Source organism: Mobula hypostoma, chromosome 30 (assembly GCF_963921235.1).
Source record: "Mobula hypostoma chromosome 30, sMobHyp1.1, whole genome shotgun sequence".
Lineage (NCBI taxonomy): Eukaryota > Metazoa > Chordata > Chondrichthyes > Myliobatiformes > Myliobatidae > Mobula > Mobula hypostoma.
The window spans coordinates 11,014,323-11,028,197 of record NC_086126.1 but is presented as its reverse complement, the minus strand read 5'-3'; the positions used below and the strand labels follow the sequence as shown (position 1 = coordinate 11,028,197).

The 13,875-nt window shown below is 53.6% G+C and overlaps 1 protein-coding gene across 5 annotated transcripts in view; it reads right to left on the bottom strand.

Annotated features, from left to right (window-relative positions):
• Positions 1 to 13,875, bottom strand: part of ltbp3 (latent transforming growth factor beta binding protein 3) — a 287,951-nt gene that overhangs the window by 56,593 nt on the left and 217,483 nt on the right. For 4 of the 5 annotated variants that reach the window (XM_063036411.1, XM_063036412.1, XM_063036415.1 and 1 more), the window contains 4 exons: positions 11,787 to 11,873; positions 6,957 to 7,082; positions 5,998 to 6,129; positions 4,197 to 4,319 (listed from right to left, as the gene is read on the bottom strand). In XM_063036411.1, coding sequence (XP_062892481.1) covers positions 4,197 to 4,319; positions 5,998 to 6,129; positions 6,957 to 7,082; positions 11,787 to 11,873 — 468 coding nt within the window. The remainder of the gene's footprint in view (positions 1 to 4,196; positions 4,320 to 5,997; positions 6,130 to 6,956; positions 7,083 to 11,786; positions 11,874 to 13,875) is intronic. The other variant, XM_063036414.1, reaches the window with a different exon arrangement.

Sequence of the window (13,875 nt, the reverse complement as noted above, 5' to 3'; positions counted from 1 at the left end):
GCCGTACCTTCTCCCCGCGACCGCGCGCCTTTCCTCCGAGGGCCGGGGGCGGGGGGGGGGGGCTCCGGTTTCCTCCTGCAGTCCGAAGACGTACAGGTTAGGGTTAGTCAGAGGCTCGAGGGCCTGATATGTTAATTGGTCACATGGTTGCAGTGGGCTCGTTGGGCCGGAAGGGCACGTTACCATGATGTCATCGTCATCATGTGCCATGTTGTATGACATCATCATCGTGTGCCGTGTTGTATGACATCATCATCGTGTGCCGTGGGCAATCACGGTAGTTCTTGACAAATTCCCCCCCCCCCCACAGAATTTGTTTGCCATTGGCGCCTTCTGGGCAGTGACTTTACCAGACTAGTGACACCCCCCGCCCCCCCCAGCCGTTATCAATACCCTTCAGAGGTCGTCTGCCCGCCCGACTGTGGGGGAGTGGGGTAAAGTCACTGCCCAGAAGGCAGCAATGGCAGACAAATTCTTCACATAACCAGGACTTGTGATTTGCACCGGCCGCTCGTACGAGCATCCGCCACCTGCCTCCACGGCTTCTCGTGACCCTGATCGGGGGGGTGGGGGGCCCTACCTCACCCAAGGGCGACTTGCAAGCTGGCGGAGGGAAGGAGCACCTCACACCTCCCCTGGTAAAGACGCGTCCCCACCCCAACACCACTACCATATGTGTCGCTGGATTAAACAGACACACACACACCCCCCACACCCTTCAGTGCCAGCTCCTGAGCGACACCCAGGGAATGCAGACCAGTATTGACTAGTATTGCCTTGTTCGGACAGATTTTTCCATGTCAGTCACAAGGCTGACTATCGCCTGGCCCTGGATATTCCTGCTCTGGGCTGGATTCAACCCTTCACTCTAAGAGTTCAATCCCTGTCGCAGAGGCTGGGGAATTCACATCCAGTTAATGATCTGGGACGCCTAAAGGAAAAAATAATCTGATTCAAACTAATGAATCCCACCTGGCTGACAAAATCTCCATCGGTGCCTGTGCCTCCAAACCGAGGTTCCCCCTCAGGTGTGTACGCGGGCGCGCACCTTCATCTTTTGCTGCTAACGCACAAAGGAACTTAAGCTGAGCACAGAAGGTTGTCACCCTCTAACCTTTCCACCATGGGCGACCCCGTCGGGAGCCAAGTGGCAGCCGGCCGAACTCCAGAGGGAAGTGACACCCCCCCCCCAGGAGTCTCGGGAGCTCCTGGGCCTCTTTCCCGGCAATGAGGTGACGGGGGAGCAGAAACGGTGAAAGCGGTCCGTTGTCCGTCTGCGGAGGGGCGGAAGATGTTACCGTAGCATCGAGCGTGTGTCTTCGGACTCCTGGACGGTGGAGGTGGGGGGTCCTCGCTGCCTTTTGGAGGCGTCGCCCTCTCGAAGCTGTCCTGGACGCTGGGGGGGAGGGGGGAGGGTCGTCACCCGCAATGGAGCAGGCCGAGCTTACAACTTCCTGCAGATGTTACCGCCACCCCGCCCCTCCACGCCGGACAGCACCGCCCTCCGCCATCTCCGCCGCCAAGGTCTTGGTTGGGGCCCGCCTTTGCCTGGGACCGTCCTTCCCGACCTTGCCACCGCGGGGAGCTAAACTCCAGACGGGAGGACAAGATGGTGGCGTGACGCAGCTCGCAGCGGCCACTCCGGTGGGTGATATCTGTTATCTGTCAAGTAGGCTGCCGTGCACAATCCTGATTTGATGGAGACAGACGTGAGAGCACGGAGGAACATCTGGTGAAACTTCTGAAATGCCCGCTTCGCTGCCGCTGCTACTGTGCGATCCAGAATCTCCGGAGGGGAAGGCCCTGAATCCTCGGCTTTGCCTGTTGCTGGCGGCCGGGGCGGGCTAGAAGCGCTCAGCAGAGATGGTGCTCGGTGTCGGAGGCTCGAAGTTTTCGGACGGACTCAGAGTCGGCTGTGGTCGGGTGCTTCCAATGGTGCTGCATCGGCAAGTTTGCGGCGCTTGGAGGTTCATGGCAGGGAGAGTTTCTCCCTTCTACCATCTGCGTGAGATGATGAGTCGAAGGGGACTTTGAGACTTTTTTTTACCGTGCCCATGGTCTGCTCTTTATCAAATTACGGTATTGCTTTGCACTGTTGTAACTATATGTTATAATTATGTGGTTTTGTCCATTTTAGTCTTGGTCTGTCCTGTGTTTTCTTGTGATATCATTCTGGAGGAACGTTGTATCATTTGTTAATGCATGCATTTCTAAATGACAATAAATGAGGACTGAGTGTCCTCAGAATCTAATCTAATCTCGGGACCTCAGGAAGTGATGCCCCTCAGAGAGGCGTACACACACGCGCGCGCACATATACAAGACAAAGAAGAATGTGTACAAAAGGGACAGACATTGAGTGAGCAGACATAAAGGCAGACGGGCAGGCACCCCAATGGACAGACGGGCAGACACCCCAACGAACAGACGGGCGGACACCCCAATAGAGAGACGGGCAGACACCCCGATGTTCAGACGGGCAGTGGAAGAACTACTGTAATATTATACAGTAATGGGTTCACCGTCCAGATGAGAAGTGATGGTGCTATTGAACGGGGTGTCCATGATAGCAGGGTGTGGTAAACAGAGTAACAGTCTAACAGGAGGGGGTCATCACTTCCCCAGCTGTGGGTTGACTCATTATCAAGCCTCACGGCTGAGGGTAAGAATGACCTCATATCACTCTTTGGAGCAGTGCAGTTGCTGAAAGTGCCCCTCTGTTCAGCAAGGTGGCATGCAGAGGGTGGGAAACGTTGTCCAGAATTGCCAGGATTTTCCGTAGGGTCCTTTGTTCTACCACAGCCTCCAGTGTGTCCAGTTTGACTCCTATAACACAGCCAGCCTGTATAATCAGTTTATTGAGCCTGTTGGCAGACACACCAATGGGCAGGCAGACAATCGAGTCTTTGAACTGGACTTAACTCTGCACCATACCCTCGAAGTTACCAGCTGAGGCGTGCCGTGGCAACGAGGTGGCCAGGGTGAGGGTGGAGCGCCGTGAGGGCGAGGGTGGAGTTTGGTGAGGGTGAGGGTGACAGTCAGCGTTCCCTCCACACATCGGCCCTCCTTACCCGCGAGTCCCGCGCGCGCGAGTCCAACCAACCGCGGATGGGGGAAACCCGGAAGTTCTCTCCCCCAGCGCTCGCCGTTCGAGGTATAGAGGGCCTCGCATCTCGCCACTTTGTTTCTGTGGGAAAAAAAAACGGCTCCTAAAAAGCAATCGGTCAAAGCAATTCCTCAAAGGCTAAGCGTGCTCTCTCTCGCCCGGAATCTAGAAATGTAAGATCTTTTGAAAAGCCGGCGTGTCGCATTTCCGAAGTGGGCCGTAAGGTCGGTAAGAACGAATCGAGCATTCCCAAAATAAAGCCGAAAGACGCTGAAATTCGTGGAAGTGTTAGTGCCAGGGATGGCTGGCTGGATATGTAAAGCGCGACAGCCTCACGAGCTTAAAGATCTCGGGAGAATCGGGATTGGTTGATTCCCAGAAGAGCTACGATGGTTGCGTCTGTACGGAAAATGTACAGACATCTTTTTCTTGTCATTATTCCCCTAGTATAACAACTATTTACATGGCATTTACATTGTATTAGGTATTATAAGTCAACGGAACAGAAACACCGCGGACGGCGGGTCCTGTGCTGCCCTGGGTCCTAAAGCCCACCTGCACTGCGACAGGTTAAATAAGGGACTTGAGCATCCGCGGTCTTTGGTATCCGTGAGGGGGGGGTCTCGGAACCAACCCCTCGCGGATAAGGAGGGCCGACTGTAACTTGTAATGCGCGCGAGTCTCGTGCTGCGTCATTTCCTCTTTTTTTTGCCCGGTGGCAGCGTGCGCGCACGGAATAATTTCTTCAACAAAGACGGCGTCAGTAGGCCAGTTCCAAAATCCGCGGAAAAATCGTCGCAAACTCCGGTCCGCGGAAAGGGAACTGTGACCCCGTGCGATCGTGCCGCCGGGGTGCAGGAGAGTGACAAGGTTTCGTGCGCAGCTCGAATTCCTCTGTGCGCCGGCAGCAGAGAGAGGCGTCCGCGCACGCCTCGGAGGGAAGGGCGCTGAGGGTGAGGGGGAGGGCGGAGGTGAGGTGCAACCCCAGCCAGAGTGCTCGGCGTGAGGCCGAGGGGCAGAGCTCGGCAGTCCCGGCCCGATCGAGCCCGCCGCGCCAGTCCGTCGTGGCCGATGGGTTATAGCGGGTTACCTTCGCAGGAGGTCTGGTGCTTGTGCAGCCCGTAGCCGGCCTGGCACAGGCAGAAGAAGGAGCCCTCGGTGTTGAGGCACTGGCCGTTGGCACACAGGAGGCCGTCGCTGCACTCGTTGATGTCTGAAAGAGACGGCGACAGCGGTCAGACGGCGGCGCAGAGGCTGGTCCCGCGCGACAGGGTCGCGGCGCGGAAACAGGCCCCACGGCCCGTCGGATCTGTGCTAACTCTCAGCCGGCCGTGGAAGGGAGTGGGTGGGTTGAGGGAGGGGATGCGGGAGGGTCCGTAGCCCGGGGAGTGAGGGTCCTGACTGATGGGGGGGGGACGGTAGGGTGTGGGCAGGGAGAGGGTCCAGCGTGAGGGGTTGGGCGGGGCTGGGGGGAGAGAGGGTGAGAGTGTAGCAGGGGAGTGGGGAGCATGACACTCTTCATCGAAGTCGGAGGAGGACTAAAGTGAGGGAGGGAGAGGGTGATTGAGGTGAGGGTTTAGAGTGAGGTAGGGAGGAGGTGATTGAGGTGAGGGTTTAGAGTGAGGGGGAGATCCGGAGTGAGGGAGGGAGAAGGTGATTGAGGTGAGGGTTCAGAGTGAGGGAGGGAGGAGGTGATTGAGGTGAGGGTTCAGAGTGAGGGAGGGAGGAGGTGATGAGGTGTTCAGAGTGAGGGAGGGAGGAGGTGATTGAGGTGAGGTTTCAGAGTGAGGGGGAGGTCCAGAGTGAGGGCGGGGGAGGGTGATTGAGGTGAGGGTTCAGAGGGAGAAGGTGATTGAGGTGAGGGTTCAGAGTGAGGGAGGGAGAAGGTGATTGAGGTGAGGGTTCAGAGTGAGGGGGGAGGTCCGGAGTGAGGGAGGGAGAGGGTGATTGAGGTGAGGGTTTAGAGTGAGGGAGAGAGAGGGTGATTGAGGTGAGATTTCAGAGTGAGGGAGGGAGAAGGTGATTGAGGTAAGGGTTCAGAGTGAGGGAGGGAGAGGGTGATTGAGGTGAGATTTCAGAGTGAGGGAGGGAGAAGGTGATTGAGGTAAGGGTTCAGAGTGAGGGGGGAGGTCCGGAGTGAGGGAGAGAGAGGGTGATTGAGGTGAGGAGGTGAGCAAGGGGCCAGAGCGAGATGGTGGGCCAGTATTCGGAGTGAAGCTCAGGAGATGGGTGGGTTGTGTGAGTAGGCGAGGGTGCTGGCATGCGATCGAGGGAGATGAGGGAGATGGAGGGGTTGAGAAGGAGGGGATGGGTTGAGGAGTTGGGGCAGATCGTTGGAGGGTCGGGGGGGGACAGGAAGGGTGGGTGAGGGTCACGCTCCAAAGCGAGTGGGGAGGGGTGGGAGGGGGAAGGTGTGGCGGGTGGGGGTGGAAATTCGGAGGGAGGTCAGTGAAGACCCTGAGTGAGTGAGGCAGCTGAGGGAAGGAGTGGATTGACGTGTGCGGGAGACTGTTCGATCGGAGCGGGGCGAGGGGGGAGTCTCTGGAGAGAAGGGGTTGGGGGAATCGGTGGGGGGGGGGAGGAGATGGACTGAGGTGAATGAAGTCGGGAGGGTGAGGGCTGGAGGAAGGGCGAGGAGCAGAGGACAGGAAAATCCAGTGTTGGGGGGGTGAGGGGTGGAGCGGGGGTTAGACTGGCGGTAGGGAGGGGCCAGAACGAAGGGCTGGAGAGAGGTGCCAGGGGTGGGCTGCTGAGCGGGTGGGGAGGGGGCGTTAAGGTCAGCGGAGGGGAAGCGTCCAGGTCGAGGGGACGAGGGGAAGGGGAGGGTAGGCGTGAGGAGGACGGGATTGCGGGAGGGGAGGGTTTGGGGGTGGGGGGGAGCCACGACCTACCGACACAGGTGCTCCCTTCCTGAAGTTCCTGCAGCTGGAAGCCGTGATAGCAGAGGCAGGTGTAGGTGCCGATGGAATTCACACACTTGCCTTTCCTGGCCCCGCATGGGTTACTGTCGCACTCGTTGACGTCTGGCGGGGTGGGGAGGCGGGAGGAAGCAGACGGTTAGCCTGGCTGGCCGGGGCTGGGGTCCCGCACTGGCACACCGGCCGATGGCCACGCGAGACTGGGCAGAGGTGTTGGCGCGTGGCCAAGTGGTCAAGGCGTCGGTCTAGTGATCTGAAGGTCGCGAGTTCGAGCCTCGGCTGAGGCAGCGTGTTGTGTCCTTGAGCAAGGCACTTAACCACACATTGCTCTGCGACGACACCGGTGCCAAGCTGTATCGGCCCCAGTGCCCTTCCCTTTGACAATATCGGTGGCGTGGAGAGGGGAGACTTGCAGCATGGGCAACTGCCGGTCTTCCTTACCCTAACCCTAACCCTAACGCGGGGGGACATGCCCCCACAAACCCTAGGCACACCCCGATTAACCCCAGCCACCCCCCCCCACAAACCCGATTACCTTTGTCAGGAGGGGCAAGATCCTAGAAAGGCAGGTGTTGGACCTGGTTAATGAAGGGTTGCGTGAAATTGTATCTCAAGTGACGAGATCAAGAAGCACAAGAGGGCTGATTTGCCCACTGCCCGAGTACTCTAAACCTAAACCTAACCCTAAGCTTGCCCAGGAAACCTTCCAAGGCGCAAACCCATGGTCTCACGAGACTAACGGATGCCTATTATTAATCTATAGATAGTTGATTTTATAAAAAAGGACAAGCAGGCAAAGTCAAACTACAAGAACTATAACAATTCTACTCCCCAATCTAGCGGAGTAATGCCTCTCCCTCTGTGAAATTCACCCCCCACCCCGCCAGGGCGGCGAACGGCGGCGCAGGAAGACGAGGCGCTCGGATGCTCACCGACACACTGCTTGATGTGGGCGTGGAGCTGGTAGCCAGTGTGGCAGGCGCAGGTGTAGCCGGCCGGGTCGTGGACGCAGACGCCATGCCCGCAGATGCCTCGGTTGACTTTGCACGTGTCCATTTCTGAAAGGTCAACGGGGGGGGGCGGGCGGGAGACGTTTTACGGTCAACAATTCGTCCGGCTCCCTCGTGGCGCCCCTCCCCATCTCGTAATCTCTCCGCACCCACCTCCCCACCCCGCACATTCCCCCAGCCTCTCAATATCTCTGTCAGCAGCGAGTCAAACTTACTATCAAAGTTCGCGGTGCTGCCCCCAGCCTCGTTTTCTTGCAGGCATGTACAGAAAAATAATGAAACACAGTAGAAATGACGAAAAACCATACATAAAGAAAGACCGATGTTAAAAAAAAAGCAATTTGCTAAAGATGACAAACCGTGCGGATTACAGTGGAGGTGGACAGAACTCAGAATCAGATTTGATGTCACTGGTACATGTCTTGGGGAGAGGAATAAAGGGTTAACGTTTCCGGCTGAGACCTCTCAACGGGACTTCAGCTCGAGCGTCCAGAATTTCGACCCAATGGTGGAGGGGAAGAAGCTGTTTCTGAATCGCTAAGTGCTTCTGAAGAGGACATGCCCTGCGTGACGGGGGTCCTTAATGATGGACGCTGCCTTTTTGAAGCACCTCTCTATTGAGGGTGTCCTGGATACTACCGGGGCTGGTACCCATGGTGGAGCTGGGTGAGTTTACAGCTTCTCAATAGCACATGGAACATAGTCAATAGACAATAGGTGCAGGAGTAGGCCATTCGGCCCTTCAAGCCAGCACTACCATTCACTGTGATCATGGCTGATCATCCACAATCAGTATCCAGTTCCTGCCTTCTCCCTGTATCCCTTGACTCTGCTATCTTTAAGAGCTCTATCTAACTCTTCCTTGAAGGAATCCAGAGAATTGGCCTCCACTGCCTTCTGAGGCAGAGCATTCCACAGAACCACAACCCTCTGTGTGAAAAAGTTTTTCCTCAACTCCGTTCTAAATTGTCTACCCCTCATTCTTAAACTGTGGCCTCTGGTTCTGGACTCCCCCAACATCGGGAACATGTTTCCTGCCTCTAGCGTGTCCAATCCCTTAATAATCTTATATGTTTCAATCAGATCCCCCCTCATCCTTCTAAATTCCAGTGTATACAAGCTCAGTCGCTCCAATTTTTCAACATATGACAGTCCCGCCATCCCGGGAATTAACCTCATGAACCTACGCTGCACTCCCTCAATAGCAAGAATGTCCTTCCTCAAATCTACATTGCAGTACAGGCCCTTCGGCCCACAATGTTGTGCCGACCATGTAACCTACTCTAGAAACTGCCTTGAATTTCCCTACTGCATAGCCCGTTATTTTTCTAAGCTCCATGTACCTATCTAAGGGTCTCTTAAAAGACCCTATCGTATCCATCTCCACCACCATCACTGGCAGTGCATTCCACGCACCCACCACTCTCTGAGTGAAAAACTTAGCCCTGACACCCCCCTTGTACCTACTTCCAAGCACCTTAAAACTATGTCCCCTCGTGTTAGCCATTTCAGCCCTGGGGAAAAGCCTCTGACTATCCACACGATCAGTGCCTCTCATCATCTTATACACCCCTATCAGGTCACCTCTCATCCTCCATTGCTCCAAGGAGAAAAGGCCAAATCACTCAACCTATTCTCATAAGGCATGCTCTCCAATCCAGGGAGCATCCTTGTAAATCTCCTCTACACCCTTCCTATAGTATCCACATCCTTCCTGTAGTGAGGTGACCAGAACTGAACACAGTACTCCAAGTGGGGTCTGACCAAAGTCTTATATATTACCATTTAACATTACCTCTCGGCTCTTAAACTCAGTCCCATGGTTGATGAAGGCCAACTCACCATACACCTTCTTAACAACACTGTCAACCTGTGCAGCAGCTTTGAGTGTCCTATGGACACAGACCCCAAGATCTCTCAGACCCTCCACACTGCCAAGTATCTTACCATTAATATTATATTCTGTCTTCAAATTTGACCTACCAAAATGAACCACCTTGCACTTATCTGGGTTGAACTCCATCTGCCACTTCTCAGCCCAGTTCTGCATCCTATCAATGTCCTGCTGTAACCTCTGACATCCCTCCACACTATCCACAACATCCCCAACCTTTGTGTCATCAGCAAATTTACTAAGCCATCCCTCCACTTCCTCATCCAAGTCATTTATGAAAAAACACAAAGAGTAGGGGTCCCAGAACAGATCCCTGGGCACACCATTGGTCACCGGCCTCCATGCAGAATATGACCCGTCTACAACCACTCTTTGCCTTCTGTGGGCAAGCCAATTCTGGATCCACAAAGCAAGGTCCCCTTGGATCCCATGTCTCATTACTTTCTGAATGAGCCTTGCATGGGGAACCTTATCAAATGCCTTACTGAAATCCATATATGCTAGATCCACTGCTCTACCTTCATCAATGTGTTTTGTTACTTCCTCAAAGAATTCAATCAGGCTCGTAAGGCACGACCTGCCCTTTGACAAAGCCATGCTGACTATCCCTAATCAGATTACATCTCTCCAAATGCTCATCAATCCCACTGCTCAGGATCTTCTCCAACAACTGGCCCACCACTGAAGTCAGACTCACTGGTCTGTAATTTCCTGGATTATTCCTACTCCCTTTCTTACTCCAGAATAAAAGTTGAGGGAGGGGAAGGAGTACAAGCTGGCAGGTGACAGGTGAAACCAGGTGAGGGGGAAGGTGGCTGGACGGGGGGGATGGGGAATGAAGTGAGAAGCTGGGAGGTTTATAGGTGGAAGAGATAAAGGGCTGGAGAAGGAGGTGTCTGATAGGAGAGGAGAGTGGACCGCGGGATGAGAGGAAGGACGAGGAGATCCAGGGGGAGGTGATGGGCAGGTGTAAGAGGAAAGCCAGAATGGGGAATGGGGTGGAGGAGGAAATTTACCGGACGTTAGAGAAATCGAGGTTGGAGAGTACCCAGAAGGAATATCAGGTGCTGATCGTGCCAGCAGAGGAGGCCTCGGAACAACATGTCGGACTGGGAAATGGAGAGTGGAATTAAGATGGTTGTCCACGGGGAAGTCCTGCCTGTTGTGAAATGGAGTGAAGGTGCTCGACAGAGCTGTTCCTTAACCTCTGTCGGGTTTCACCGATGTAGAGGAAGGCCGCGCCGGGACAACCGGATATAGTGGACTTGCAGGTGAAGGGCTGCCTCACCTGGAGGGCAGATTTGGGCCCCGAGAGGAGGTGAGGGAGTTGTACGTAGGGGCAGGTGTAACCCTTGTCCTGGCTGTTCGTGGTGCACCCGGACGGCTTAGTTCTGGCTCTGGCCACCAGGTGGCAGTGTCTCCCCATCTGCCAGCCCCACTCCCAAATAAAAGTTGGAATGAACAACAGTTTGAAGTTTTCAAAACTTTACAGATTAGGTGAAAATTCTATTATGGAGGGAGCTGGCTTAAACGTATGCGCACAGAATCAGAATATACCGCGGCAGCTCCAGACACTCCTTAACCCGTCTCAGGTGCGGAGAGGATGTTTCTTACAGTCGGGGGGAGTCCAGGCCTCAGAATAGAAGGATGTCCATTTAGAACAGAGATGAGGAGGAATTTCTTTAGCCAGAGGGTGGTAAATCTGTGGAATTCATTGCCACAAACACCCGTGGAGGCCAAGTCACTGGGTGTATTTAAAGCGGAGCTGGATAGTTTCTTGATTAGGTCATGGGGAGGGGGCAGGAGGGCGGGGTTGAGAGGGGTAATAAATCGGTCATGACGGAATGGCCTAATTCTGCCTGTGTCTTTGGGCCAGTTACTAAAATAATCTAATCCCTGCTGAGGTGTTTCATCTTCAGAATCATAGAAACACACAGGCTGACTGAAAGGGAATTGACTTCATCTGGACCCAGATGTCCTTGGTCGGTGACCTGGGTCAGGGACGATCGGGAGCACAGCGCAAGTGCTCCTGACAAGGATTCTCAAAATCTTGTCTTCCTCCACAGCCCCTTCAGATATAAATTCCCAGGCCCCCTCCACTCAACTGGGTGAAAATGTTTTCCCCTAAATGCTCACAAATTGTTCTATCCTTTCAACTTAAACTGACACTCGGTGGCCGCTTTTCGAGTACCGGTGCGGTCTTCTGCTGCTGTAGCCTGTCCACTTCAAGGTTTGACGTGTCGTGCGTTCAGAGATGCTCTTCCACACACCACTGTTGCTATTTGAGTTACTGTCGCCTTCCTATCAGCTTCCTATCAGCTTGAACCAGTCTGGACGTTCTCCTCTGACCTCTCTCCTTAAACAAAACATTTTCGCCCACAGAACTGACGCTCACTGGACATTTTATTTTTGTTTCTCGCACCGTTCCCCGTAAACCCCAGAGACTGTTGTGCCTGAAAATCTCAGGAGGTCGGTAATTTCTGAGATCCTCAGACCACCCCATCTGGCACCAACAATCATTCCACTTTGATCACATTTCTTCCCCTATTCTGATGGTCGGTCTGAACCATAACTGAACCTCTTGACCATGTCGGTGTGCTTTTATGCATTGAGTTGCTGCCTCGTGATTGGCTGATTAGAGATTTGCATTAACGAGCTGGTGTACCCCTCAATAAAGTGGAACCTAGGGTGAACTAAAAATAAAGCAAAATTATAGCTCACTGGACAGTATTTTAACAGAGCTATCACTGTCCTGGCCTGTTATACCGTTAAATGCCCTGTGCTCAGGAGAAGAGGGAAGATACAAGAATCATGTATGCTGTTCATAATCTGCTTCAACAAGGTAAGGGTCACCCTACCAATGACTTGGGAGGGTCCAAACTCCATGGGTTCCTCCGGATGCAGCAATTTCACAGCCGGGGTCGTAGGTCGAGGATCCAATTCTACTGATAAGGCAGAAAGCATGAGAAAAGTTTTTTTTTAAATCACAGTACAGGACTTAGCTAGCTTTAGAAATATTAGGGTACACGTGTGGTAGGTTTAGATCCTGTCCAGGGTGGGACGGTGTGGAGGGAGCTTCACTCTGTGTCTGACCCCGGGAGTGCGTGATGGGATGGTGTACATATAGAACATAGAATAGTACAGCACAGTACAGGCCCTTCAGCCCACAATGTTGTGCCAACCCTCAAACCCTGCCTCTCATATAACACCCCCCCACCTTAAATTCCTCCATATACCTGTCTAGTAGTCTCTTAAATTTCACGAGTGTATCTGCCTCCACCACTGACTCAGGCAGTGCATTCCACGCACCAACCACTCTCTGAGTAAAAAACCTTCCTCTAATATCCCCCTTGAACTTCCCACCCCTTACCTTAAAGCCATGTCCTCTTGTATTGAGCGGTGGTGCCCTGGGGAAGAGGCGCTGGCTATCCACTCTATCTATTCCTCTTAATACCTTGTACACCTCTATCATGTCTCCTCTCATCCTCCTTCTCTCCAAAGAGTAAAGCCCTAGCTCCCTTAATCTCTGATCATAATGCATACTCTCTAAACCAGGCAGCATCCTGGTAAATCTCCTCTGTACCCTTTCCAATGCTTCCACATCCTTCCTATAGTGAGGTGACCAGAACTGGACACAGTACTCCAAGTGTGGCCTAACCAGAGTTTTATAGAGCTGCATCATTACATCGCGACTCTTAGACTCTAAGCCTCGACTTATGAAAGCTAACACCCCTAAGCTTTCTTAACTACCCTATCTACCTGTGAGGCAACTTTCAGGTATCTGTGGACATGCGCTCCAAGATCCCTCTGCTCCTCCACACTACCAAGTATCCTGCCATTTACTTTGTACTCTGACTTGGAGTTTGTCCTTCCAAAGTGTACCACCTCACACTTCTCCGGGTTGAACTCCATCTGCCACTTCTCAGCCCACTTCTGCATCCTATCAAAGTCTCTCTGCAATCTTCGACAATCCTCTACACTATCTACAACACCACCAACCTTAGTGTCGTCTGCAAACTTGCCAACCCACCCTTCTACCCCCCACATCCAGGTCGTTAATAAAAATCACGAAAAGTAGAGATCCCAGAACAGATCCTTGTGGGACACCACTAGTTGCAATCCTCCAGTCTGAATGTAATCCCTCCACCACGACCCTCTGCCTTCTGCAGGCAAGCTAATTCTGAATCCACCTGGCCAAACTTCCCTGGATCCCATGCCTTCTAACTTTCTGAATAAGCCTACCGTGTGGAACCTTGTCAAATGCCTTACTAAAATCTATATAGATCACATCCACTGCACTACCCTCATCTGTATGCCAGGTCACCCCCTCAAAGAACTCTATCAGGCTTGTTAGACATGATCTGCCCTTCACGAAGCCAAGCTGACTGTCCCTGATCAGACCATGATTCTCTAAATGCCCATAGAGGGAGCTTCATTCTGTGTCTGACCCCGGGAGTATGTGTCAGGACGTTGTAGAGGGAGCTTCACCCTGTGTCTGATCCCGGGAGTGTGTGATGGGACGGTGTAGAGGGAGCTTCACTCTGTATCTGACCCCAGGAGTGTGTGATGGGACGGTGCAGAGGGAGCTTAACTCTGTGTCTGACCCCGGGAGTGTGTGATGGGATGGGGTGGAGGGAGCTTCACTCTGTGTCTGACCCCGGGAGTGTGTGATGGGACGGCGTGGAGGGAGCGTCACTCTGTATTTAAGCCACGCTGTCCCTTCTCTGGGAACGTTTACTGCTGCTGTTGTTCCAGAGTGGAGTATGGTCCCTGACCTGCTCCCAAGCAATTAGGAATCGGAACCCCAGTGGTCGCGCAGGCTTGAAGCTATCAAATCAACCCTACTGTGAAAATGAAGGCTTTGGGCGGGGTATTGGCCAAGATCCCACAGCCTGCACGCACCCCTTCACTTGAGCCAGCCACAGTGTATCCAGCATTCCCGTTCCC